Source organism: Orycteropus afer, unplaced genomic scaffold, assembly GCF_000298275.1.
Source record: "Orycteropus afer afer isolate SDZICR_OR568_19922 unplaced genomic scaffold, OryAfe1.0 scaffold00323, whole genome shotgun sequence".
In the NCBI taxonomy this organism is placed as follows: Eukaryota; Metazoa; Chordata; class Mammalia; order Tubulidentata; family Orycteropodidae; genus Orycteropus; species Orycteropus afer.
Window position 1 is genome coordinate 3,258,673 of NW_006921910.1, and position 27,147 is coordinate 3,285,819.

General features: G+C 50.0%; 1 protein-coding gene across 1 annotated transcript in view; it reads left to right on the forward strand.

Moving 5' to 3' along the window:
- DNAH1 (dynein axonemal heavy chain 1) overlaps window positions 1-27,147 on the forward strand; it is a 101,573-nt gene that overhangs the window by 25,234 nt on the left and 49,192 nt on the right. The window contains exons 8-31 of the mRNA XM_007952087.1: window positions 5,017-5,174; window positions 5,959-6,170; window positions 7,047-7,345; window positions 12,141-12,291; window positions 13,105-13,298; window positions 13,402-13,627; window positions 14,182-14,301; window positions 14,667-14,749; window positions 15,829-15,970; window positions 16,432-16,587; window positions 16,942-17,140; window positions 17,217-17,470; window positions 18,038-18,250; window positions 19,689-19,853; window positions 20,530-20,651; window positions 20,805-20,910; window positions 21,497-21,676; window positions 22,030-22,170; window positions 22,781-22,944; window positions 23,172-23,285; window positions 23,622-23,810; window positions 24,583-24,688; window positions 25,501-25,614; window positions 26,156-26,305. Of these exons, the coding sequence (XP_007950278.1) occupies window positions 5,017-5,174; window positions 5,959-6,170; window positions 7,047-7,345; window positions 12,141-12,291; window positions 13,105-13,298; window positions 13,402-13,627; window positions 14,182-14,301; window positions 14,667-14,749; window positions 15,829-15,970; window positions 16,432-16,587; window positions 16,942-17,140; window positions 17,217-17,470; window positions 18,038-18,250; window positions 19,689-19,853; window positions 20,530-20,651; window positions 20,805-20,910; window positions 21,497-21,676; window positions 22,030-22,170; window positions 22,781-22,944; window positions 23,172-23,285; window positions 23,622-23,810; window positions 24,583-24,688; window positions 25,501-25,614; window positions 26,156-26,305 (3,958 nt within the window). The remainder of the gene's footprint in view (window positions 1-5,016; window positions 5,175-5,958; window positions 6,171-7,046; window positions 7,346-12,140; window positions 12,292-13,104; window positions 13,299-13,401; window positions 13,628-14,181; window positions 14,302-14,666; window positions 14,750-15,828; window positions 15,971-16,431; window positions 16,588-16,941; window positions 17,141-17,216; window positions 17,471-18,037; window positions 18,251-19,688; window positions 19,854-20,529; window positions 20,652-20,804; window positions 20,911-21,496; window positions 21,677-22,029; window positions 22,171-22,780; window positions 22,945-23,171; window positions 23,286-23,621; window positions 23,811-24,582; window positions 24,689-25,500; window positions 25,615-26,155; window positions 26,306-27,147) is intronic.

Here is a 27,147-nt window from a genome sequence, read left to right on the forward strand (position 1 = left end):
CCAGTTGTGAGGATTTTTCTTTTCTTTATATTGAGGTATAATCTGTATTGCAGACTGTAGTCTTTAATTTCATCAGTCAGTGCTCCAAGTCATCCTCACTTTCAGCAAGCAAGGTTGTGTTGTCTGCATATCTCAGGTTGTTAATGAGCTTTCCTCCAATCCTGATGCCATGTTCTTCTTCATATAGTCCAGCTTCTCAGATTATCTGCTCAGCATACAAATTGAATAAGTATGGTGAAAGGATAGAACACTGACCCACTCCCTTCCTGATTTAAACCATGCAATATCCCTTTATTCTGTTTGAGCAGCAGCTTCCTGATTCTGCTTTCCTCTTTTCCTTCTCCTTCCGTTTTTAGTTGCATTTTTTTCTATTTTTATATTTTAACATAAAATCTTCCCCTGTCACCTCTACTTTTGTTTTAGTCTTAAATCTACGATTAAATAAACATATCAGTATTTTTTTTCCTGAAGTTTCTCTTCTCTTAATGAATAAAGTTCTTATAATAGATTCTTTGTGAAAGTTTCAAAGGTATAAAAAAGCCAAACTCACTGCCATCAAGTCGATTCCAACTCATAGCAACTCCCTTTGGGTTTCCAAGGTGGTAAATCTTTATGAAAGGAGATTGCCCCATCTTCCTTCCATGGAATGGCTGATGGAACCCCCAACCTTCTGGTTAGCAGTCAGATGTCTTAGGCACTACGCCACCAGAGCTCCAAAGGTATAGAAGTCATCTAATTCTTCCACGTGTAAAACTTGAAGGACAGACTGGCTGCATATAAAATTCTAGCTTCACACTTTCTTTCCTTGAATTTGTTGTTGTTGTTGCCTTTCTTTGTATATTGCTTTTGAAAAGTTTGGTGCCAGTTTAATTCTCTTTCCCTTGTAAGGAATTTGATCATTTTACTTGAAGACTTTGAGGATTCCCCCCCTCCCCAATCTTTAATATTTAATTATCTTACCTGGATATGTCTCAGGATTGATCATTTTGGGTCAGGGGTTAGTTTTCCCAAGTACTCACTGGGTCTTTTCAATATGTAGATTTAAGTATTCTTTTATTTCTGGAAATTTTCTGGACTCATAATTTTAAATATTAGTTATAATATTTAATTATAAATTATTAAATATTCTGTTTTTCTTCATCAGGGATCCCACTTATATATACATGTGTTGCTGCTTCTTTGTCTATCATCCAATTCAAGCACTTTCTCTCTGTTTTAGTTCTTTGTTTCTTTCTCTCATTTTTATTCTCTTGGTGGTATTCCTGTCTTTATTCAGTGCCACTTATTTGGCTCTCTTCTCCTTTGAACACTTTCTAACTTAGCCTTTATTCCTGAGATAATTTGTCTTTTTTTCCCATTTCTTCCCTGAGTTCAGTTAACTCTCTTCTTTTATTTCATTTTTTGTCCATTTATGATTTTCACTTTTGAATTTATGATTCAAGGTGTTTTTTCATATGCCTCAATGCTTGTTTGAAGATATCAGTTTAATTTGAAGTGTTATGTTACAGTTTTCTGCTTTGTCCTCATTTCTTTTTGGGGGAAAGAGAGAGGAGTTGGATAGGAATTTTCATCACTTAATGTGAGTGTCCATGGGTGGCACAAATGCTTAAGTGTTGGACTAATAACTGGAAGGATACTGGCTCAAACCTACCCAGAGGTGCCTCAGAGGTAAGGCCTGGTGACCTCCTTCTAAAAGGTCATAGTCTTGGAAAACCTTCCCTACCCACTTGGGGTCACCATGAGTAGGAATCAACTCAATGGCAATTAACAATAGCGTGTGGTCATTTTTTCCTTATTATTGTTGTTGTTATTTGCCGTTGAGATGGCCCTAATTCATACCGGCCCCTCCTTGGGTTTCCGAGGCAGTATCACTACGGAAGTAGGATTGCCCAACCTTCCTTCCGAGGAGTGGCTGGTGGGTTTGAACCGCCAGCCATCTGGTTAGCAGTCAAGTGCCTTAGGCACTATGCTACCAGAGCTCCTTTTTTCCTTATAGTATCTTTATATAGATACAGTCTGCTTTTCCATATTCATTTCAAGGATTTGGGTGACTTATAAGATTCTTAGTTCAAGGGCGCCCTCTTCTGTAAGTATACCAAATTGTTATTTTGTGTGTGTGTGCTGCATAGACTTCCCCTGCATATGCTACTAAAGAGAGTTGTATGTCCTTAAATTTTGGGGTTCTCACTTATCTTGCAAAACCCTCAGTTTTTCCTTTTGCTTTTTTCCCATAACCCTCTAATCTCCAAGGGGCTTTTCTTCTTTTACCATCTTTCCTTTAAGTAATATATTTTAAAGAATGAACCTTAAATTGCATGGACTTTTATGTCCCCCCCCCTCCCTTTTTTTGTAAGTCCTCTGATTTATCAAGACTCTTTTCCCATGTTATTGCAATTAGGGTGGACTTTCTCTTTCTGGCAGGATTTCAGATCGGTCTTAGGGCTACGTCTACTCCCTTCTGCACATTTTTTTCTCAGACTTCCGTTGTTCTCTGTAAAGCCAGTAAACTGTGAGAGATAGCTTGTTGAGAGCTTCTGTTTATTTTTCTACTTACAGATATTTTTAAGAGTAGAACTTCTCTTTATTCTAGTTATGCTAAAGATGTGGGTTTGAATGGTGTTATCGATTCTTCTTGTTTCTCTTTGTTATTATTATCTTTGTATATATTCTGGGAGATTTGAATTAATGTAGCCACCATTACTTGGTTGCCTAGAATTCCGTTTCTTGAGTTTTGTATTATTCTGACTATCTTTGGCTGTAAGTAACAACAAAGCTGAGTTCAGAATGGCTTAGACAGCAAGGAAATCAGGGAAGTGCATTGCTTTGCCTATGACAAGACATCTGCTCTGAGATGGTCCCAGGCTTGTATGTCAGGGCTCTGTCTGCAGTATATACTGGCTTTGTCTTCAGGCAAGATGATGACAGCAGTTTCAAGAGCACAACAAAGGTCTAGGGTACATTGGGTCCTGTCTTAGATTGGGTTCCCTAGAAGCAGAGCCTGATTTGGGGATTCTGACATGCCTGATTTATTGATGAAATTCTCACTGAGAGTGAAGGAAGCAGGGTATGATAGGGGAATTAGTTAGTCAAATATGTGGTTTCAGGAGAAGTATAGCATTAGCCTTATCCAATGAGAAACTCTGGAGCATGAATGGCACCATAGAATTTATCCTGCAGGAGACACAACAAGTAAGCTTGACTTTTATATCTCTGTATCAGTTACTGATTATAAGTGGGTCCCCATTCCTAAATCACTTACTGTCACAGGGAGCTCCACCACAAGGGGCTGTCCCAGCAGCTTGTGAAGAAACAGCTGCAAGAAGGAAGGAGAGAGCCACTGTGTCAAACCTCTGAGAGTTCAGTTAGATGAGGACAAAGCAGTGACTGCTGGGTTGGATAATGTGGGGGTTGTTGGTGACCTCAGCAGGAGCAGGTTCAGTGAGGAAGGCAGAACAGGAGGTGAAGAAGCCAAGAACATACCCATAAACCCCTCTCCAGGTTTGCTCTGAAGAGATGGAGCAGTGACCAGAGGGATGAGGTTGAGGGACTATTTCTAATGTTGTAAGATGCCAGGTTGTGTTTCTGGGCCATGTTGGGAGAGACCTGGGAGGGAAGTAGAAAGAGACTGAGGTGACTGGGAAGCAGGAACAGGTGGGGCCCAATGTGAAGGGAGGACTTGTGAGGTTCTCCCTAGGAGCAGGGAGCTCTGGTAGCATAGTGCCTAAGGCACTTGACTGCTAACCAGAAGACTGGTGGTTCAAACCCACCAGCCACTTCTTGGAAGAAAGATGGGGGCAATCTACTTCCGTAGTGATACTGCCTCGGAAACCCAAGGAGGGGTGGCTATGAGTTGGGTCCGACTCAAGGGCACATAGCAACAACAACCCTAGGAGCAGGGCACACCTCCTACCGTGGTGGAGGAAAGTAGAGAAAAATAAGGTATGGTCTCAAGTGGGCTGGTAGATTTGGGAGTGGGACAATGAGGTTGTGCCTGTCTGATGGCTTCTGACTTCTGAGAGAAATATGAGACAGTTAACACCCAAAGTAGGAGGGTCTTTTGTGGGGTTGGAGAGAAGATAAGAAACGGTCTTTCCCAGGTAATGAGGGGATGTGAGGGGATTTCTAGGCTGCATTGAGCCAGAGTTTCAGGAGTCTTGGGACAGAAAACACTTTTGGGAGCATAAATGAGGCCTGCTCTTACCCAGAGGGGAAATAATTTGCCCAAGAAGGGTATAGACTGGTCCAGCTAAGTTGAGGACTGGATGTTTAAGGGTGTGGCCACCAGAGGGACCAGTGAGTGCAAAGACTCTGAAGTAAGCAAGAACATGCACCCCTGAGTCCCAAAGGGGCTGTCTGTGACTATAGCTGGGTGGGAACAGGGAGAGTGGCCTAAGAGGAGGGCAGGGAGGGGCCAAGCCAGCTTGAAGGGTTTCTTTAGTCATAAGAGGAGGTTGGCCTTTACCGGAGGATCCAGGGGACCCAGAGATGTGATCAGATTTGAGTATTGTGGGGAGTGGATTCGAGTGTGCAGGTGTGGAAGTGAGGGGAGGGTGGCCTGCACTGGGGTGATGTTGAAAAGTGGGAAGTAAATGGGAGTAAGGGACTGATGCAATGGGGAAGGGAGTGGCATGAAAGAGAAAAACCCCTTTGCCCTCGAGTGGGATCAGACTCATAGGGACCCCTCCTTGGTATTCCGAGGCAGTATCACTATGGAAGTAGATTGCCCAACCTTCCTTCCGAGGAGTGGCTGGTGGGTTTGAACCTCCAGCCTTCTGGTTAGCAGTCAAATGCCTTAGGCACTGTGCCACCAGAGCATGAAAGAGAGGTGAGAGAAAAGAGAGATAGAAGTTAGTGGCTCACATGGCCAGGTGGGAGTTCTAGTGGGAAGGCCCCAAACTCATGTCCCCAGATCCCTGCCAGAGCACAGTCAGGGTCCCAGCCAGCCAGCAGTGTTGGGGTGGCAGGGCGTTTGAAGCCTCCTGACTCCCTGTCCCCATCCCTGTCTCCGCTGGGCAGGGTTCTGGAGCACCTCAGCAGGCTCATCAGAGAAGTGAGCCTGGACTACAGGCGCAGCATGAACAAGATCACCTTGGACCAAATCGTCTCCTCCAAGCCTGACACCTTCTCTTACGTGACCCTGCCCAAGAAAGAGGAGGAGAAGGTGCCGGAGAAAGGTGAAGGTGGCAGATCAGGGCAGGTCCCGTGCCTGTTCACATGTCCAGAGCCCCTCCCCTTCCCAGGATGGTCTGACCTGTTGTGAGCATCGTAAACGCGACACTCACCTGTACCTCCCTCGTCCCTAGCACCATCTCTTCCCAGCTGCCTAGGGAACTTTTTTTTTTTTTTTTAATATGTTAGACTCAGTAACATAGAAGTAGGAAAATAAATGTGTGTTAGGGAAGCAATTGTTCAAAAGCAGACAAAAAGGGCTTCTGGTTATCAGACCTGGGGAACATTGAGCCCTTTTCCCCTCTACCAGCAAGAGTAAATTGGTGTCACTGCAGCCTCATGTAACATGCGGCCAACCAAGTCTCAGAGCAGGGTGCATCATCTCTGATAATTTTGTTGCCTGGGTCCAGCCTCTGTGTGTGTGATGTGTCCAGAGAGCGGGGTGAGCCATGGGCACTAGGCATCCAGGGGGACCCTGGTGTCCGCATCTTCCTTTCTGACTACTCCAGGGCAGACTCCAGATGGGCCTCTGCGGTTGTATGTCTGGTGAGGAGTGGGTCTGCAGCTCTCATCCACTCCTCAGAAGTGTCTGTGACCCAGAGGGGGCTACAGAGGGATTCATTTACTCATCCTAGAACAGGCTCCTTGTTGCTGGGTCTTGGGGCCGCTTGGAAAGCCTGGTAGCAAAGAGAGATGCTGGGAACATGGGTATCTGTTACCCCTAGATCATCCTGACCTTTGGTGAGTCCCAGGTGGATCTGACACTGGCCTTTGGCCCCCACCCCATAGGGAGGGTATCTGTCCCCGAGTACCCCTTCCGGGAGCAGAAAGAGGACTTCACCTTCGTCTCCCTGCTCACGCGACCAGAGGTTATCACAGCCCTCAGCAAGGTGCGGGCTGAATGCAACAAGGTGACCACGATGTCCCTGTTCCACTCAACACTCTCCAAGTACAGCCGCCTGGAGGAGTTTGAGCAGATCCAGTCACAGACCTTCTCCCAGGTGCCTGGCATGAGGGTGTGGAGGGGTGGGCGCTGGTGGGCCCTTGGAATTGATGGATCCAGATCGGGGCCCCTGAGGAAGCCTAGGGTGGATTGCCATGTAGAGAGGCTGTGAGTACCTGCTTAAAATCAGGCCTCAGCCTTTTCTGAAGCCCTATGGGAACCTGGGGTGGGGCCTGAGGGTGGCAGCTCATCTTGGAGAGAAAAGGAGATTGAGGGTAGGCTCCCTTTCCAGTCACATTTCATCCTGGCCCTGTTGTCTCAGAAACAGACAACAGGTTTGTTGTTTTGGTAAGGGGAGAAGTAATCCCATGTACCCCCATATATACCCGAGGATTGGGGTGTGAAGCAGGTGCAGTGCAGCCTGGTAGGGAGACACATGCCAGGCAGCGTAGAAGAAAAGCCTCCTCCGTCTCCCTCATTCTTTTTTGTGCTTTGGGTGCAAATTTACAGAAGAAAATTTGTTTTACATTCAATAGTTGGTGTACATTTGATTTCATCTCTGCCTCATTCTGTGTGTCTGTGTCTCTCCCTGTGCCCTCTTTCTGTCTTGTTCTGTGTCTCTTTGCCACTCTATGTCTTTCTCTGACCTCTTTCTGCCTTGTTTTCTATCTCTTCCTCTCTCTGTGTTGTTCTTCATAGCTCTGCCTTTCCCCCTTTTCTGGGGAAAAGCCCTGGCACTGTTTTAGTCTACCCTTCTGCTCCTTCTGCCCCTTCTTCCATTTCCTGAGCAGCTGTGGGTCCCAGGTCACATGAAAGTATTGGTCAGCAAGACCTGGGAGTTAGTTTTAGATATGGCCTGAGGCCCCCTGGAGTGTGGTGGCTATGGGCAGTGGGTCCCCAGGCAATCACCCAATGACACCTATGGCCACCCCAGGTACAGATGTTCCTCAAGGACACCTGGATCAGCACGCTCAAGGTGGCCATGCGCAGCAGCCTGCGGGACATGAGCAAGGGCTGGTACAATCTCTACGAGACCCGCTGGGAGGTATACCTCATGTCAAAGCTGCGCAAGCTGATGGAGCTGATCAAGTACATGCTGCAGGACACGCTGCGCTTCCTGGTACAGGACTCACTGTCCAGCTTCGCACAGTTCATCAGTGACGCCTGCTGCAGTGTGCTTGACTGCACTGATGACATGGTCTGGGGCGAAGACTTCATCAACAGCCCCTACAGGTGGGGCCCAGCTAGGAGAGACCCCTATTGGCACCAGCACCATTTCTTACCAGGCCCCATGGTCTAGGGTGGACAGGGTCAAGGGAACAGGGCAACCAGGGTCAGGGGTCCCAGCTGTACCAGCCTCCAGACAGAAGAGAAGGCCTGGCTCCCCCAGGCTGCCAACAACCATCCAACCAACTCTGGCTAGCCTTTTTCCTTGTGGCTTCTTTCACTTGGTCATTGAGGGCACTTGGTCAAGAAATAGTTCTTTAAATTTTTTTTCCATGGATAGCTATGAGTCAAAATCAACTCGATGGTACCCAACAGCAATAACAAAATATATATGCAACAAAACATTTGCCATCTCAACATTCTTTACATGTACAGTTGAGCGACATTAACCTACGTTCCTAATGCTGCTCAGCCATCCCCTTCTTTGTTCTCCAGTTTGTCCATCACTGAGAAACATTTCTTGAGCACCTACCTGAACCAGGCATAGTTCTAGGAAGCACAAACAAGAGAGATGTTGTCCCTGCTCCCATGGAAGAGGCAGTCAGGAAGCAGATAAATAATGAAATAGACAAAGTCACTCCCATTTAAAAATATATTTTGTGTGTGTGTGTGTGTGTGTGATTTGGGTGAAAGTTTACAGAGCAAATTCACTTTCCATACAGCAGTTCACATACATGTTGTCTAATGACATTGACTACAGTGTACCCCAATGCAACAGCTCCCCTCCCACTTCCTCCCAATAGTTACCTCTTCCCTGTGTCCATCCCTCCATGCACTCCTGCCCCCTGAGCTGTCTCTCTGTGCATTAACAGTCTTTCTTTCTCCCATGGTTGTTTTCTCCAAGGAGAGTATCTGCCTCAGGTAAATGTTCAGCTCACATGCCTGTCTTTTGTTTGTCTGGAAGCCACAGGTATGGGTTCAATTGCAGACCTGAAGGGCAGCTAGGGGCCATTCCTTTTTTTTTTTCTTTCCAAATGATTTTGAGTTTTGTTCTACATTGTTCTTCCTCTCTATCCAGGATCTCCTACATAGATCCCCCTCTGAGTGGTTGACAGTGGTAGCTGGGCACCATCTAGTTCTTCTGCTCTCATAGTTGTATAGGTTACAAATTGCATGCTGTACCAGTCACTAGGACTAATTGTTTCCATGAATCTTTGGTTTTCTTCATTCTCCTTTGCTCTGGGCGAGGAGAGACCCATCATTGCATCTAGATGGCTGCTTGCAAGCTTTTAAGATCCCAGTCACTACTCGCCAAAGTAGGAGGTAGAGCAATGTTTTGTGTAGTATGTTATGCCAATTGAGCTTGATGGCCCCTGCAACTATGGTCCTGAGCCCACAGGTTCAACTACTCGGTCCCTCTGGGTAGCTGGCTGTGACCAAGAAGTGACTACAACCTTGTCCCTTGTTAGCTCTACTATACACCTGGAATTCTTACAAAACATACAAATACACTTGTAGGGCCATTGTCTGCCAACCTTATACATGGACTTGGGTACACTCCCTACTGCATAGACATACCTAATAGTTCAGCCTGTCCACCCATCTATCCACTCGTATATCCACATTTGCCTTCACTGACAATGCAGTACTGTGTGTGCAAAAGGGTTAATCTTTGTTGTCTATACCTCCCATGTACCTCTCTCTGTCTTCCTCAATGCCACCATGTTGATCACTCACATTTGGTACATTGCCTTTCTCTTCACCCAAATCAATACTTATCTCTACCTATCTAACAATGTTCCCTCCCCTCACTTCCCACCCCTGGTAACCAACAAAGAAAATTTCCTTCCATATCTAAACCTTTCCTTGACTTTTATGATAACAGACTAATACAATATTTGTCCTTCTGTGATGGACTTATTTCACTCAGCATAATGTCCTCCAAGTTCATCCACATTATGCGGTGTTATTCTACCTTATTCTTTAGGGTTGCATAGTATTCCATTGTGTGTAGGTACCATAGTTTGATTATTCATTCCTCAGTTGATGGACACCTAGGTTGTTTCCATCTTTTGGCTATTGTAAATAGTGCTGCGATGAACATGGGTATGCATGTGTCTGTTCTTGTCATGGCTCTCACTTCTTTAGAATATATACCTAAGAATGGAACGGCTGGGTCAAATGGTATTTCTAATTCCAACTTTTAAAGGAATTGCCATACTTCTTTCCACAGTGGTTGTACCATTTGACAGTCCCACCAGCAGTGTATGAGAGTCCCAATCTCTCCACATCCTTGCCGACATTTGTTATTTTCTGTCTTATTGAACTTTGCTACTAGTGCTGGAGCAAGATGGTATCTCGTTGTTTTGATTTGCATCTCTCTAATGGCTAATGATCGTGAGCATTTCTTCATATGTTTGTTGGCCACCTGATTATCCTTCTTGGTGATGTGTTTATTCATGTCTTCTCCCCATTTTTTAATTGGATTATTTGTCTTTTTGTTATTGAGGTGTTGGAGTTTTCTATAAATTCTAGAGCTAAGTCCCTTGTCAGATATGTTATTGCCAAATATTTTTTCCCAATCTGTAGGTTCTCTTTTGACTCTTTTGGAGAAGTCTTTGGAAGCACATAAAAATTTGATTTTTAGAAGATCCCATTCATCTAGTTTCTGTTCCGCTGTTTGTGCATTTTGGGTTATGCTTGATAGTCTATTTATGCCATATATTGTTGTTGTTGTTCTTATGTGCTGTCGAGTTGGACCCGACTCATAGCGACCCCTCCTTGGGTTTCCAAGGCAGTATCACTATGGAAGTAGATTGCCCCATCTTCATGCCATATAGGGCCCCTAAATTTGCCCCTGGTTTTTCCTTGAGGAACTTTATAGTTTTAGGTTTCACATTTAAGTCTTTGATTCATCTGGAGTTCGTTTTTGTGTATGGTGTGAGGTACAGGTCTTGTTTCATTTTTCTGCAAAAGGACCTCCAGTTTTGCCAGCACCATTTATTAAACAAACATTCTCTTCCCCATTTAATAGATTTTGGCCCTTTGTCAAAGATCAGCTGACCATAGGTCGATGGATCTACTTCTGAGTTCTCAGTTCTATTCCATTGGTCTATGTGTCTGTTATTGTACCAATACCAGGCAGTTTTGACTACTGTGGCTGTATAGCAGGTTTTGAGATCTGGCAGTGTGAGACCTACTTTGTTCTTCTTCTTCAATAGTGCTTTGCTATTGGGAGTCTCTCACTCCCAATTTTGACCAGGATGTGATAGACACTGGTGGGGATGAGCCTCCACAGGGAGTAAGGGAGGGAGGTGGCATCTGAGCTGAGATCTGAGAAGAAATAGATTGTGGGAGATGAGAGGGCACTTACTGTGTTACCAATAAGTGTCTCCATGCAAAGACACTGAGGGGAGAGACAGATTGGACATTAACAGAAGGAAAGGGCAGTGATGTGGCTGGAATCCAGGGAGGGCAGGAGGAAGGGTTAGGGTGAAGGAAGATGAGGTTGGCAGAGACCAGGCCTGGTCATGTAGACCTCCTGGAGCCATAATCCAGGGTCTGGTTTGTTTGTTTGTTCGTTCGTTCATTCATTCATTCACTCATTCATTCTTCAGTTGAGTGGAGACTTCATTGAGGGCCAGGCGATGGGGCTTGGGAAGGACAGGAGGCAGGGGGTCCACAGACAGGGCCCCTTATTTGTTGTTTTTTTTCCTCAGGAAGCAGGTTGTTGGTGTGGCCACACTTCTTGTGTTGACAGCTCGGGTGTAGGCGAGCATAACATTTGCAGCAGGTCATCTTGTCGCAATTGTATTTCTGGACAAGCTTGCACAGGGTGGGCTCCATGATGCTGCTGTGCAGATGCAGCACCATGTGCAGGGTGAACTCTTTCTGGATGTCATAATCTGAGAGTGCAGCCGTCCTCTAGCTGTTTGCCTGCAAGTATCAGATGCTGCTGGATGAGTGGGGGAAACCCTCCTTTCCTTGCATTTTGGCTTTGACATTCTCAGTGATGTCATTGGGCTCAACCTCAAGAGTGATGGTCTTGCCTGTCAGTCTGTGTCTGCACTCAGAGACGGAGAAAAGAAATTTAAAAGAGAAAAAGGCCTGGATTTATTTCAAGTGTGGTCAGGAGCCATTTATAGGGAATAACAAACATTATCTGATTTGTGTTCCATAAAAGTAGTTTGGATTTGGGGGGAAAGGTGAGGCAGAAGGGAAGTCAGACTGAGGCTTGTACTATCATCTAGGTGATGGGTGATGGAGGTTCAGACTTGGTGAGGCAGAGAAGGGGCCGATTTAAGGTCTGGCTGTAGGAGGGTGTGCGGGGGTGGAAAGGGAGGGAGGGTTAGGAATGACTCCCAGAGTCTGCTCCTGAGCACGTAGCCCTGGGTAGGAGCTCATGGGAGTGGGGGATCAGGGCTCCATAGTGGACATGGAATGTTTGAAATGCCCATCAGGGGTCTGGAAGGATGGGTGGCTGGCCTAGGGTGGCAGGGAACGCCCAGGCTGGGATCAGATTTGAGGGTTGTAAGAATGTCCCTGGCTTCTGAAGCTGAGTGTGGATGGATGCCCAGCGAGAGTGTGGGGCCCCAAGCACCTAGGTGTGGCATACCTGCCCTGAGGAGCTCAGGTCAGAGGAGGGGTCCTGTAGGAGCAGAGGAGCCTTTGTGGCTGGTCTGCATTATTTCTCTCTGGTAACTTGTTGGCTTCTGGGGGAAAACAAGGAGACACATGCCATACATGAAGAAACTCAAGAACCATGGCACTAGCAGGAGGGACAGAAGGCTGGGCCTCCTGCATGCAGGCTTCCTCAGGCCCTGGCCCTGGCCCATCATTAGCACAGCCATTGCCCCTGCAGGCCCCGGAAGAACCCTTTGTTCATTGTGGACCTGATGCTGGACAGCTCTGGGGTACATTACAGCACGCCGCTAGAACAATTCGAGGCATCGCTGCTCAACCTCTTTGACAAGGGCATCCTGGCTACCCATGCTGTGCCCCAGCTAGAAAAGGTACACACCATGGCTGGAGTGAGGCTGGTTGACTGGGACTGCTAGGGGCTACACTAGTGGAGTGCTACCACAAGTATTCGAGCAGTTAAATCTTATTACTGCCTGTCACAGTGGGCAGTGTGCTCAGCTCTTTAATTCTTGAGTACCTCATTCATCCTGCTTTGACGCTTGGAGAAGTTTAGTCATTAGCCTAAACCACATAACTGCTAAGTGTCAAACCTGTAATTTGTCTTGGACTCACTCTACCATTTCTGCCCCGACCTAGCTCCAGATCCTACCATCTTGATCCCACCCAGATGCTTGCTGGCCTTTCACTCTATCTCAAGAAAGAGGTGGCCATAGGTTGGCTTCCACACACAGACTCTCATGTCAAAAGTCTCCACTTGTCACCACAGTTGTGCATACTTCCAGATGCATACAGTTTACTCCCTTGAGCCCAAGCACCTTAAGTGATTTAAGCCACCTCTTGTCTCCCTTGCTGGTCAGTCAGAGCCATCAGTGGCCTGGTTTGTCCTTTCTGTTCCTTCCCTTGGCACGGGTTAAGTCAGGTACAGGCAGAGGGAGATGCTACACCCTGATGTGCCTCATGCTGGGATTCTGCCCTATATTGATCGACAGCCACGCTAAGAGACACCACAGCAGACCTCTCCCCAGTGCCCACACCACGCTGCCTGCCCTTAGCCGCGCTGCCACCCACTTGGTCTTGGATCATATCTTGTCCCTTCTTTTCCCATTCCTTTGTATGAATGCTCTGTCTCTAACCCCTCTGCTCATCTGGCCCAGGACTCATCCAGCTGTCCTTCCCTCTTGCAGATGGTGATGGAGGACATCTTCATCAGTGGTGACCCCCTGCTGGAGTCAGTGGGGCTGCATGAGCCACTGGTGGAGGAGCTCCGGGCCATCATTGCCAATGCCATGTGCAAGGCCATGATCCCACTGCAGGCCTATGCCAAGGAGTACAGAAAGTACCTAGAGCTACACAACAATGACATCAGCACCTTCCTCAAGTGTGTGCATATGTGCATGTCTGCATGTGTCTGGGTGTGTATGTGGTTCCCTACCCACCTTCTTCTCCATCCTTTGCCTCTTTGTATGTTCTGTGGTTCTCAGGGCCTACCAGACACAGTGTCCGTCGGCAGCGGAGGTTCGGGAGGTGGTGCTCACCCACCTCCAGGAGAAAGATGTCCTGGACAATGCACTGCCCAGTAGCCTTGTCATTGGGCCCTTCTTCATCAACGTCGACAACGTCAAGCAGAGCCTGTCCAAGAAGCGAAAGGCCTTGGCCACTTCCATGCTGGACATCCTGGCCAAGAATTTACACCAGGAAGTGGATGCCGTAAGTGCCCACTCACCTGGCCCCAGAGAATGTGCAGCACACATGCATCCTCACATACATGGCATGCTCCTGCTAACAAGATACTCCAATTCAAGGCCAGGAGGTGTATAGACCTCAGGCAGTGTCTATAGACCCCAGGCCAATGGAAGAAACCAGAAGTCACCCTGCCCTGATCCCTGTCTGTCTGGAAGAGCTATCCCATATGGAAGGTCCCAGGAATGGGGTGGTGCTACCTCTTTCCCCAGAGTTGTAGTGACATTGGAACACCTCATGAAGGATACCCCATGGTAGATCATTGTATGCAGCCTTAGGAGTTCTGCAGGTGTGTTGGAAGGCTAAAGGAGGCTGCAGTATGTGTGATGTGACCCCAGTTACACACCACCCTACTGTGGGGCCTCAACTCCTTTTGAGCAATGCAGTAGCAGGGAACACCCCCTGGAAAGCACCACAGGGTGTGGTGGGATGGGAGAGACCCCAGGACTGAGGAGGTAGAGCAGGTCCTTAGGGAGGCTAGGAGGGGCACACGTGCCCCAGCGCCCACCTCTTGCTGCCAGATCTGTGAGGAGTTCCGCAGCATCAGTCGTAAGATCTATGAGAAGCCCAACAGTATTGAGGAGCTGGCTGAGCTGCGTGAATGGATGAAGAGTATCCCGGAGCACCTGGTGGGGCTGGAGGTGAGCGGTCATGGAGCTGATGGCCTAGAACTAGTATTCTAGGACTGGGGGAGATTAGGGGTCAGAGAATTGGAGGTAAGGTGGATATACAGGGCATAGTTGGGGTTCAGGGGGTAATGAAGCTGACAGTATTGGAGATTCAGAGTTGCAGTATCTGGAGGTTGGGAGTGTGGCAACCGAGAGTGTTGGGAACCTGGAGCCGAGTGCTGGTCTTGTATCATGTGCCTCCTCCCTCTTCCCAGCCCTCCTCTCTCTGAAGGAGAACAGCCTCTCCCTAGGACCCAGATAGTTTGGGGAGCTTGGTCCCAGTCACCCCCACCCCACTCAGCCACACATCCACTTCTCTTCACCACCTGTCTGTGCAGGAGCGGATTGTGAAGGTCATGGATGACTATCAGATCATGGATGAGTTCTTGTACAACCTCAGCTCAGACGACTTCAATGACAAGTGAGTGGGAGCTTGGACTCTGCACCAGGCTGGTAGATGGACAGCAGGAAGTAGAGGAGGTGCTGGCCACAGGGGCTTCCAACCCCCTGGTTGCCACAGGCTGTGCCATCACACCAGAAATACCAAGGTGCTCAAGGCTAGGGCTCTACACATGGCCAGGGCATTTTCTCCCCATCTACCCTGTTTCTGTCCCATTGTCAGCCTGATATACACTAAGGCCTAGAACCCCCTTATTTGTAATTGGGGCCCTTTGGCATCCTTAGGAGTACTGAGACACTCCCAGCCTGGTGAGAAGACCCTAGGGAGGGGTACTTGTTCCCACTTGGCTCAAGAGCCTTGTGGGAAATGGTTCCAGGGGGCCTCATTCTGCCAAGCCTTAATGAGTCCATAGAGATCCTTCCTGAGCTCTGTATCACACAGACTCTTCCCTGTCAAGTTCCTGCCTCATAGTCTAGGGGTGCCACCAGAAGAGTTGGGACCTGGGAGAAGTCTGTACTGTCCTGGGGGCCCTGCCCAGGAGCTCCCAACTGGTTTGACAGGGCATCCTTGTCCTTGGAGGGTGGGCTTCCCCCAGGCACAGGCCCCTCAGGTCAGCTGCAGGCTTCTGAATTCCATAGATCTTTGTGTCCACAAAGCAAAGGGGTTGGTCTGATAAGAAGAAGCTGTCCTGGTGGCCCCTGTTGGTCACCAAGGAAATGCAGGGTAGGTGCTGGTGCTTTGCTGTGCCTGAAGTAGAGGCCCCTGGGGACCCTGGGCTTATGAGGAGCACTAAGCACTCATTTCTGGAACCTTCCTCCCACCCCCACACTGCATCTGGGCCCATTTGGATCTGCATCTCACTGGACACTGACCACAGCTCTGCAGGGCAGAGGAAGCACCTACCCACTGGTGTTGCAGACCACCTTCCAGCTCACATCTGCTTTCGTTGCCCAGCCCAGCTGACTCCAACCACTATCTAGATTCCTAAACTATGAGGATGCCCCTGACTCCTCCCTTCACCCTGATGCCCCTGCTCGGCCTTTCCATCCCATAATTTCAGCTGTGGTGTCTCCTTCAACCCCCACCTCCATCTTGGTCAGGTGGGCAGCCAACAACTGGCCATCTAAGATCCTCGGGCAGATAGAAATGGTGCGGCAGCAGCATATTGAAGACGAAGAGAAGTTCCGCAAAATCCAGATCATGGATCAAAACAACTTCCAGGAGAAGCTGGAAGGGCTGCAGGTGAGGCTTAGCTGAGCGCTTAGTGCTGGAGACCATGCCCCCCCCCCAACCACACACAGTTCTCCAGAGCCTGGCCTTGCTGCATCCAGCAGAAGCTATGTCAATGCATGATGGGTATATTGAATGAATGAGCTGAAGGGCCAAAGAGGTGCTCGGGCAGCAGACACCAAGAAAATTCAGAGTAGCAAAGGGCCCTGACACTTCTATTATGTCCTTGATGCCTCAGTGGGCAGTAGGCACAATGTTTAGGGGCCTAGGTCTCCCTCTGACCACACCATTTTATCTTTGGGATGATTGGCCTGCCTGTGGTGGACCAGAAACCTGCTCACTCCAAGAGAACACTGTCCCTTTGGAACTGGGAGGTGATGTCCTGGGGACCCCGGGTCCATGGGTGTGTGTGGGGACATGTGGGCATAGGTAGGGCTGCAGAGGCATCTGACCCCTTTCCCCTTGGCCCACAGCTGGTGGTAGCTGGCTTCTCCACCCATGTGGAGATTGTGCGAGCACATGAGATTGCCAACGAGGTGCGGCGTGTCAAGAAGCAGCTGAAGGACTGCCAGCAGCTGGCAATACTCTACAACAACCGCGAGCGCATCTTTGGTGCACCCATCACCAATGTAGGCCTCCTGCAAGCACCCCTCCCCTGACTCCCTACCCCCAGAGTTGGGGAACAGTCCATAATGCTTGCAGCCATGTGAGAACTCACCTGCCAGGGGGCAGGACTGAGCAGGCTGCAGAGAGGAAGTGCCCCAACCCTGGCCCTCAGGAGGCCTGAGGGTCAGCCAAGGACCCAGGAGCCCTGAGCCTATGTGGGATGGGAAGAAGGGAGGCAAAGCTTGGGTCCAGAGGGGCAGGGATGGAGGCAGCAGCCAGGAGTGAGGAGCAGGAGCAGCAGTGAGCAGAGGAGTTGCATGGAGAGAGAATGGGGAGCATTCTGAGACAGTCCCAGCCCTGTTGTTCTGCCCCTGCAGTACGACAAGCTCTCCCGGATGGTGAAGGAGTTCCAGCCCTACCTGGACCTCTGGACCACAGCCTCTGACTGGCTGCGCTGGTCGGAGAGCTGGATGAATGACCCCCTGTCAGCTATTGACGCAGAGCAGCTGGAAAAGAATGTTGTTGAGTCCTTCAAAACCATGCACAAGTGCGTGAAGCAGTTCAAGGACATCCCAGGTAGGTGTCCCAGCCAGCCCGCCCCCTCCTTCACCTATGCTGGATGACTCTCACACTCACCTGACCTGCCCAACAGCCTGCCAGGAGGTGGCCTTGGACATCCGGGCCCGCATCGAGGAGTTCAAGCCATACATCCCGCTAATCCAGGGGCTGCGCAACCCTGGCATGCGGAACCGGCACTGGGAGATGTTGTCAAATGAGATCAACATCAATGTCAGGCCCAAGGCCAACCTGACCTTTGCCCGCTGCCTTGAGATGAACCTGCAGGACCACATTGAGAGCATCAGCAAGGTGGCTGAGGTGGCTGGCAAGGAGTATGCCATTGAGCAGGTGGGTGGCCCTGGCAGGCCTACTGTACCCCACCCAGGTCTAGCTTGACAGCCTGCCCTCCAGCCCTTGCACTAACAGCTACATGGAAAGACAATAATGGACCTGAAGGGTTGTGGCACATGCTAGTAAGTGAGTGAATAATGTGTATAAAGTGCTTGATGCAGTGTCATTACGGTTCCTCAGTTATTCCTCTCCAAGATCCCCAGAAAGGAGCTGATAGCTTTATCTTCATTTAATAGATGAGCAAATTAAGGCTCAGAGAGGTTCAGAAACTGGCTATAGCCTCTAAATGTCAGAGCTGGGATCAGAGTCCATGTCCTAACAAGTACCTTGGCTGTCTCCCAACATGCATGGACATACATGTTGTATACAAGCAGCATATGTGTGTGAGAGTGAGTTGCTCTTGAATTCAGACAAGGGCCCATGGGGGTCTTGACCAGACAGAGAGGCTTGTGTGAAGGTCATGGCCAGACCTATTCTTCCTTGCTCGATGCTGATCAGACAGCATGATGGCCAGGCTCATCCCTGCACCCCAGTCTTGACTCACCCCCAACTACCTTGCCGCAGGCACTGGACAAGATGGAGAAGGAGTGGTCGACCATTGTATTCAATGTCCTGCCCTACAAGGAGACAGAGACCTATATCCTCAAGAGCCCAGATGAGGCCTCACAGCTGCTTGACGACCACATTGTAATGACCCAGAGCATGTCCTTCTCACCCTACAAAAAGCCCTTTGAGCAACGCATCAACTCCTGGGAGAACAAGCTGAAGCTGACCCAGGTGGGCCCTCCTTTCCCTTTCCTCCCTGCCCCTTCAGCCTAGAGGAATCCTGTGCTCTGTCCTGTAAGGTGGTTTGGTGGGGCTGCAAGCGTTGGAGTGACTTGCCCACATTTATACAACATTCAGCTCTCTGACTAGTTCCTCCATCCAGAGGAAGGAAGCTAGGGTAGGTTTCTCCATTTAGAAGCTTGGCTGTTGGAGGAGACAGTTAAGGACATGGAAGTGGGGCAAGTGTTTAATATAAAGATGAGACAGGAGGGGCATGAGAGCTACCATCAGGCCTCTGAAGGGCTGCCTGGGCTTGGCAACAAGGACCTTCTAGTCCTGAAGCTTCTGGGCTGAACACTACAAGGCCCCCAAGGCTCCTCAATGGCCCCTGCTCCTGCCCTGAGCCTCCCACTCCCATCTCATTTGGAGCTACCTCAGAGTGAAGGGGCCAGGGCTCTTGAGGCCAGAAGCAAGGCTGCCTGCAGAACCCCGGAGGATAGTCCCAGGGCCAGGTTGGCAGATATGATTCCAGTAGCTCCTTCTGTGGGGTCTTCCTGGGAGCTGTTCAGAAACTTCCAGTGAAGGCTGGAAGCCAGATGAGAAGAGCGGATCTGTGTGGACCATCTAGAGATGGTCAGCACTGTCGCTGGACCTCTCCTTTGTCCACTCTATTCCCCTTCACCAAAAATTCCACCTAATATCTCCTCCAAGGTGTTTCCATTGAGACCTTTGGTCTTTACCTCTTACAGAGCCCATCACACATGCAGGGCTTTTGGTGATTCAAGGTAAAGTTGGCCCTTTAGTGGATTTTGGGATCCTTAAGGGTGGGGCTCACATCCTGCTCCCCTCTGTTTCTCCTGATGCCTGCAAGGGCCTGGAACAGGCCTGATACTCAGTCCACATCTCACGAGGAAGAGAGTGAATGAGTGAATGAGTCTGCATTGATGGGAGAAGACAAAAGACAAATGCTGAAAGGGATTTGGAGAGAAAAGGGGGAAGTGGCTTATTTTGAGAATAGCTCACTCTTGGACTGATGTTTCAGAATGTATTTTAGGAATCTCAAGATAAAGTCCCAATAAACCTCAGGGAATCCCAGGGTAATGGAGCCAGAGGTCCTCCCAGGAAAGGAGACTGGTTTGGTCTTCCATACACTGGGGCTTTTCCTGTATTATTTTAAGGCTTACTGGTGAAACCTTGGGTGCAGTTCACTTTAAGGAACAGCAACTCCGCTGGAGCTGTGAAGGCTTAGGAATCTCTTGAGGGACTCGGGGTTTCCCTAGAGGGCAGGCATCCTTGTAGCTTCTTTGTTCCTTGGAGCACTAGGGCTGTTAGTGTGCTCTAGAAGTTTCCCTAGCATGCTGGCAGGGTGAAATGTCTAGGTCATGGGGCCAGGATCCAACTGGGACCCTAGCCCTGATGGTCTGTGCCTTCCTGCCTTATCCCTGCCCAGGAGGTGCTGGAAGAGTGGCTGAACTGTCAGCGTGCCTGGCTCTACCTAGAGCCCATCTTTAACTCTGAGGACATCAACAGGCAGCTGCCTGTGGAGAGCAAGCGCTACCAGACGATGGAGCGGATCTGGAGGAAGATCATGAAAAATGCCTATGAGAACCGGGAGGTGAGCTCACAGGGGTAGGAGGGGGCAGCTGGGGCCACTGAGGGCCCTGGTCACCCTGTTGGGAGCCTTCCTGGTTTCTTTCTTCCCAGAACAAGAAAGACTGGAAGACAAGTCTGAGGCTTTGGTTTAGCCAGTGTCTTCTTGAGTAGGCTTCCCAGAAACAAAGAATTTGATGGTTCTCCTCCTGAGATTCACAATCCAGGTTAATTAGCATTATAAAAGCCCAGAAAAGTCCTGCGGAAGCTCTGGTGGTAATGCCTAAGGCATTTGACTGCTGGCCAGAAGGCTGGCAGTTCAAACCCACCAGCCACTTCTAGGAAGGAAGGTTGGATAATATACTTCCATAGTGATACCACCTCAGAAATTCAAGGTTGGGTCTCTATGAGTTAGATCTGACTTGATGGCAGTGAGTTTGGTTTTTTTGGTTTGACAAGTCCTATAGTAAAGGTAAAGCAAACTGCTTGGCTTTGTCTAACCTCAATTTTTTGACCACAGAATTTTTTTCTATGGAGATAGCAGGGCTGATGGACATAAATCCTGGTTCAAGGTCAGTTTTCCTGCCCTTCTTTTTCCTGGGCCCTGCTTTCCTGGATTGTTCTCTAGTGAACTCCTTTTGCTGCCTCACATGGTGGACTGTGCTCACTTGCAGTTTTTCTCTCCGGCCTGGGCCATGCAGGTGATCAATGTGTGTGCTGACCAGAGGCTGCTGGACAGCTTGCGGGACTGCAACAAGCTGTTGGACCTGGTGCAGAAGGGCCTCAGCGAGTACCTGGAGACCAAGCGCAGTGCCTTCCCCAGGTGGGCGCCACCTGGCCCACTCCCACTTTGTCAGTGTCTATCCATGAGGCTGGGGTACCAAGTGCTCTATCTAGGCTGGGGAATAGGGATGTCAGTGGCTTTGGGCCCCAGTGAATCTGCCTGACCTACTCTGTCACCCCGTTCATCTGGCAGATTCTACTTCCTGTCAGATGATGAACTCCTGGAGATCTTGTCCCAGACAAAGGACCCCACAGCTGTGCAGCCCCACCTGCGCAAGTGCTTCGAGAACATTGTGCAGGTGGGTAGCTGCACCTGGCCCTGGACCTGGGACACCTCCCTGGAAGAAACAGCACTCTCCCTTCCCAAGCCCTTTGAATGGGAAATTAGGTAGCAAGTGAAATTTCCGATCCTCAGAGCACACCCGTGGCCCATGGGTGGAAGGTCAACTGCAAAACCCTGAGCTCAGGGCTGGGGCACCCTCAGATCCTGACTCATCAAGCGAAGCCATATCCTCAACACACCAAGGTGCTGGCTGGGTCAGGAAACCCAGGAGACAAGAAGGCTCCTGACCCTCCTCATCCTCCTCTCATCTGCAAGAGAAACCTCACAGGCCTATGTGGAGTGGGGTGGGGAATACAAAAGGTGGGCTCAGCCTCCTTCCCCAAGTGCCTGCTTCAGGCCAGGCTCAGATGGGCCTGGTCCACAACTGGGACAAGGCAGACCCAGCCAAGATGGACACTCAGGTGGGGCAGGAGCTCCAGGCCACCAGAGCTGGAGTTTTCACCCATGGATGCAAGACACAGGCAGGGGTGGCCTTGGGGCTGGGGTGGGCAGAACCTCTAGACCCTCTTGAAGTGATCTTCTCTTATTTCTCCTGCCCACAGCTGCTGTTCCAGGAGGACCTGGAGATCACACACATGTACTCAGCGGAGGGTGAGGAGGTACGGCTATCCACCTCCATCTATCCCTCCAGCAACGTGGAAGACTGGCTCCGGGAGGTGGAGTACAGCATGAAGGGCAGCATGCGTGACTTCATTGAGCGGGCCATTGATGCCTACCCCACGGTAAGCTGTCCCCTGACCTGAGCACAGCCTTTCCAACTTGGTGCTCTTCCCTTTAAGTGCCATTGCAGCACCTCACTCTCCTCTAGCACTGCAGCTGGGAGGCTCGCCTTATCCTCAGGGTGCAGCCTTGACCTCTGTACTCTAAGGTCTCCTGTGCTGAGGAAGTGAGGATTCTGCCTGCCCCTGAGAGGCCGAAGGCTTAATGGCTTCTCTGCTTATGAGGGACAGTGGAATCAATGACTTGAGTGCAGAGAGTTTGAAAGGCTATAGCAGATGACATTTAAGGGGAGAAGAGCGCACAGGGCCAGAGCTGGCAGCTTACTGGGTCAGCCCTGCCTGTGTCATCTTCCCAGATGCCCAGAACCCAGTGGGTTCTTAGCTGGCCTGGGCAGGTGACCATTGCTGGTTGCCAGACCTACTGGACCATGGAGGTGGCGGAAGCTCTGGAGGCTGGCGACCTCAGCAGCCGGCTCTTCCCCAAGCTTGCCCAGCAGGTAGGCATCAAGCAGTCATTGTCTGTACCCTACACACACCCACACCCTCCTGGGAGGGCCTAGCCCTCCAGGAGCTTTCTCCTGTATCAAGCCTGGAAGAGGCCTGGGGTTGGGTCTAAAGTGCAAAAGATCAGACATCCTTAAATGAGTATCTCGCAACCAGCCACCAGCAGAGGGATCAGGGGACCAAGGGAGGGTCAGAAGGCAGGTGAGTGTCCCTCTCCTGAATGTCCATGAGAGAGCCACATACCTGGCTGCAGGTATCCTTGTTTTATGCACCACGCCCTCACCACACTCCTTTCTTCATCTCCTTGCTTTACCACCTGGCCCTGGAAGGCTCAGGTGAGCATCACACTCTGCCAGGTGGCTGATACCCTGCATATGCTTCCTGTTTACTTACTACCCTCCTCATTCCTCACATGGCCAAATATCTTGCCCACCTTCCCCATGCCTGGTTCTTACTTCCCTCCCATCCCAGGACTGCTGACTTGGAATCCCCAGAATAGAGGGCTGTTCACAGTGGAAGGCCACCCTCTATGCAAGGGTTGGGGAGCCCAGCTATGGTGTGACCTGTGTTGATCTCTGACAACATCCTTCCCCTAAACCACAGCTCAGTGACCTGGTGGCCCTGGTGCGGGGGAAGCTGTCCCGCATGCAACGGGCCGTGCTGTCAGCACTGATCGTCATTGAGGTCCATGCCAAGGATGTGGTGAGCAAGCTGATTGAGGAGAACGTGGTCAGTGTGCATGACTTCGAGTGGATCTCCCAGCTGAGGTGAGAGCAGGACCTGGCCTGGTCACTCCAGTGCCAGAGCAGTTACCAGCAGAGGTGGTTACAGGGTAGAGAGTCAGTGATAATAGGCTGTACTTGAGGCTCTGGGACAAGCTGGGTGGAGGGCCCTGATGCCATCATTCCCCAAAAGAACCCCCTCTCCCCAACCATATACCTTTCCCAGGGCCCATGACCCCCATGGCCCAGGAGCCTATCTCTCTGCAATGTAGGTACTACTGGACAAATGATGACCTATACATCCGCGCTGTGAATGCTGAGTTCATCTACGGCTATGAGTACCTAGGCAACAGTGGGCGACTGGTGATCACGCCCCTTACTGACAGGTGAGGCTCCCTTTAGAAAGTAAACAACGGTCTTCTAAGACCGTTGGCCTTTTCCTCTTGCTGCCTGCATTTAGAAGCAGCTGGGTTTCCAATTGGGTTTTGAGTAAAGAAAGTGAAATATGGCCGCAGGCCCAGGGGGAGGCAGGGGTGTAGTGGCAGGGGCAGGATGGAAGTACTGGGAAGGTGGCTGAGGCTCTAACCCTGACCTGTGACAGCGAGGGCTGGGCACACCTAGAGTCCTAAGAGGGTACAACTCTCCCTGTGTCTGTGGAAACCCCAAGGAAGGGAAATGCCCAGGCATATTTGACCTCTGCGTACCTCCTCTCTCTCCTGAAGATGCTACTTGACTCTGACTGGAGCCCTGCACCTCAAGTTTGGGGGAGCACCGGCAGGCCCAGCTGGCACAGGGAAAACAGAGACGACCAAAGACCTTGGCAAGGCCTTGGCCATCCAGACAGTTGTTTTCAACTGCTCTGACCAGTTGGACTTCATGGCCATGGGCAAGTTCTTCAAGGGCCTGGCCAGGTGAGGCTAGGGTGTGAGAATGGTACAGGGCAGGGAAGGAGGGCTGAGCTGTCTCCAGGGAGGGTCTTTCCCAGAGCAGCCTTGCAGGAAGGTGGAGAGGAGGAATGGGATGATAGGAGTCAAAGCTTGGCCCCTGGTTCTATGTAGGAGATCCTGGATAGAGTGGGAGAACAATGTGGAACAAAATTAAAATCATTAAAAAAAAAAAAGAACCAGGTTTGCTGGTCTGATAAAGCCTGATGGAACCACTGAGACTATGGCCCCTAGCTGCCCTTCAGGTCTAGAACTGAACCCACACCTGTGGCTTTCAGCCAAACGAAAGACAGGCATATGAGGTGAACATTTACACTAGGTAGATATACTCCTTGGAGAGATTAATCATGGGAGAATAGAAAGGCTGTGTATATATGCACAGGGAGACAGCTCCAGGGGGTAGGGGCAGGAGTGCATGTGAGGGAAGGACACAGGGAAGGGGTACCTATGGGGAGGATGTGGGAGGGGAGCTGTTGCATTGTGGGAAATTGCAGTCAATGTCATGAGACAAAATGTATGTGAGCTGCTGTATGGAAAGTGAATTTGGTCTGTAAACTTTCACTCAAATCACAATTAAAAAAAAAAAAAAAGATTTGGCCCCTGGTGGATGGTGGATTTTGACTGAGCTGATGGAGATTGCTGTTGAGGCCTTCCTCCCCTGAAGAAACAGAGGGGGCCCTGGAGGTGCCAGGTGGGCCCTGAACTCAAATTCCCTACCCAACGTTGTCTCCTCACTTAGCGCTGGGGCCTGGGCCTGCTTTGACGAGTTCAATCGCATCGATATCGAGGTGCTATCTGTGGTAGCACAGCAAATTACCACCATCCAGAAGGCTCAGCAACAGCGGGTGAGCCTTGGGTGGGCACCACCCCCTCTACGTCACCCTTGTGCCACCCACAGCTATGTCTCCCACCTCATCACTTCAACTATACCCATGCAAGCCCACCACACCTGTAACACCCACCATACCTGCCATGCCTGTGATGCCCTGCTACTCTCCACACTGGCAGGGTGTGAAGCTGGGCACTCAGCCCTGACCTTAGTCCAGCCTCTCTCGTCTCACCAATGAGCACTGGGTTTCTGTCTACCTCTTCCCTTGTAGAGTCTGACAGGTTTTTGAAAGCAGTCAGAAAGCCCCATATCCTTACTCCAGTTTGTGACCAGCTCCTAGACTCCATCAATGGAGGAGTACCCCCTTCTTACACTCTAGTCCTATCGGAAGCCACTGGCATGCATCCTTTCTCTGGCCTAGTTCAGGGTGGCTAGGGGTCTTCTCCTAGGGACAAGAGCTAGGAGATTGATAGGTACCATCCCAGCTAAGTAGGACCCTGAGTTCTAGTCAGGGCTGAGCTTGTCTAATGCCTAGGCACAATCAATGTAAAGAATTGGAGGTGGGGGAATGAGGGGCAGGAGGTGTGTGAAGACCTCAGGAGGGACTGAGCCAGGACCTGAGAGGCCAAGTGTAGCCACTGGGACCCAAGATCTCAGGCCAGATATCAAGAAGAAGAGAAAGTGGTCAGCCCACCCCATGGTCAGAGTTCTAATGAGGCTGACCCACTGTGTCAAGGACAGGAGCATCAATAGGGCATGAGGAAGGCCCATTCAGAGGGGTGAGGGCTGGGCATCCTCTGCCCCAGGTAATATGACCACTCCCTGCAGGTAGAACGCTTCATGTTTGAGGGTGTTGAGATCCCACTGGTGCCATCTTGCGCAGTGTTTATTACCATGAACCCAGGGTATGCTGGTCGCACTGAGCTGCCTGACAATCTGAAGGCAAGTTCGTGGGGCTCAGGATGGTTCAGGGTGGCCCAAGGGGACACGAGGGAGGGGGCACTGTGAGCAACCTGAGCTCTGAACTGAGCTCAGAGATGCTAAATCATGTATCCAAGGACACACAGCTGCTCAAACATCAGGGATTATAATTCTCCATGGCAGCTTTCCTGCCTATAGGACCCATGGCCTACTCCCAGCCATGAAGGGGAGGCCCTAAGCTTGGCCTTGGTGCAGGAGAGAAGTCAAGCTGCCCATGTGTGTGGGCCTTTGAGAGAAACCCAAAGCAGGAGCCAAGAGGGGCCATCACTGGGGAGTTACAAGGATGCATGTTCATTTTAGATCAACACGAGGAATTCATTTCTAATGGTCAGAGCTGTCCAGCCACAGGGAAGTGTAATCCACTGCTGTGGCAGGGATGTTGCAGAGGGGACTCGTGTTAGCTGGGGTGCTGCCTTCCAAGGCCTAGACAGTCCCGAGAGCAGGTGGTGCTTTGGGAGCATGAGGTTGGTCTCCCTGTTCACATCTACACCATATACACCAGGCACTCTTCCGGCCAGTGGCCATGATGGTTCCGGATTATGCCATGATCGCCGAGATCTCTCTCTACTCTTTTGGCTTCAACGAGGCCAGTGTGCTGGCCAAGAAAATCACTACCACCTTCAAGCTATCCTCTGAGCAACTTAGCTCTCAGGTGAGGACCTGTGCAACTAGATGCCAAGGTCTGAGAACTTCTTCCTATCCCAGCCTCCAGAATAACTCCAAATTCACTTTTTCTTGAGCACCTACCACAATTCTGGTGCTGTGCTAGATGCTTTACAAGCCTTATCTTTTTGACTCCTCACAACAGCCTTGTGAGATAGGAATTACATTCTCATTCTCAGCTGGGGTCACCAAGGTCCATCCTAAGCAGCTAAGAGCCTAGTTAGGCTTGTGGACATAGTGGAGCGGGAGCAAGAGCTGGGGACAGATGCCCACTTGGAATAGTTCAGGTGCAAGAGAGGATTTATCATTAGGAGACCAAGAGACACACAAACCAAGGCTGGGAAGCAAGCATGTCTGGGCCTTGTGGGGACCAGAGTGGGACAAGGCCCCCATGAGACACCCACTTCATGAGCTTTCTACTCAATGTGTAGGGACAGGATGAGTGAGGTCAGTCACCCAGTACTGGGTGCTTAGGCTGGCTCTTCCTTTACAGTGGCAGAGGCTCTGGGCTTACATGCTACCAGCTCAGTTTCTCTTTCCCAAAAGTTCCAGAAAAAGTCCCTGATGTCACTCTAATTGCTTGTCTTTGGGTCTGCTCTCTTGGAAATAATAGAAGGAAATGATACTGCCTCAAAGAAATGCAGTCTGTTACCAGTAATAGCAGTAGTTGCCACCAAAGTCCACCCCTTGGATACTAGCTCCCTGCCACAGCCTTCTTTCTTTCTTTTAATGCATTTTATTGAAATATAATTTATGTACAGTGAAATACACAAAACTAAAGTGACATGCGTCAATGCATTTTTTTTTTTTTTTTGCAGTGTTCCCTCCCCT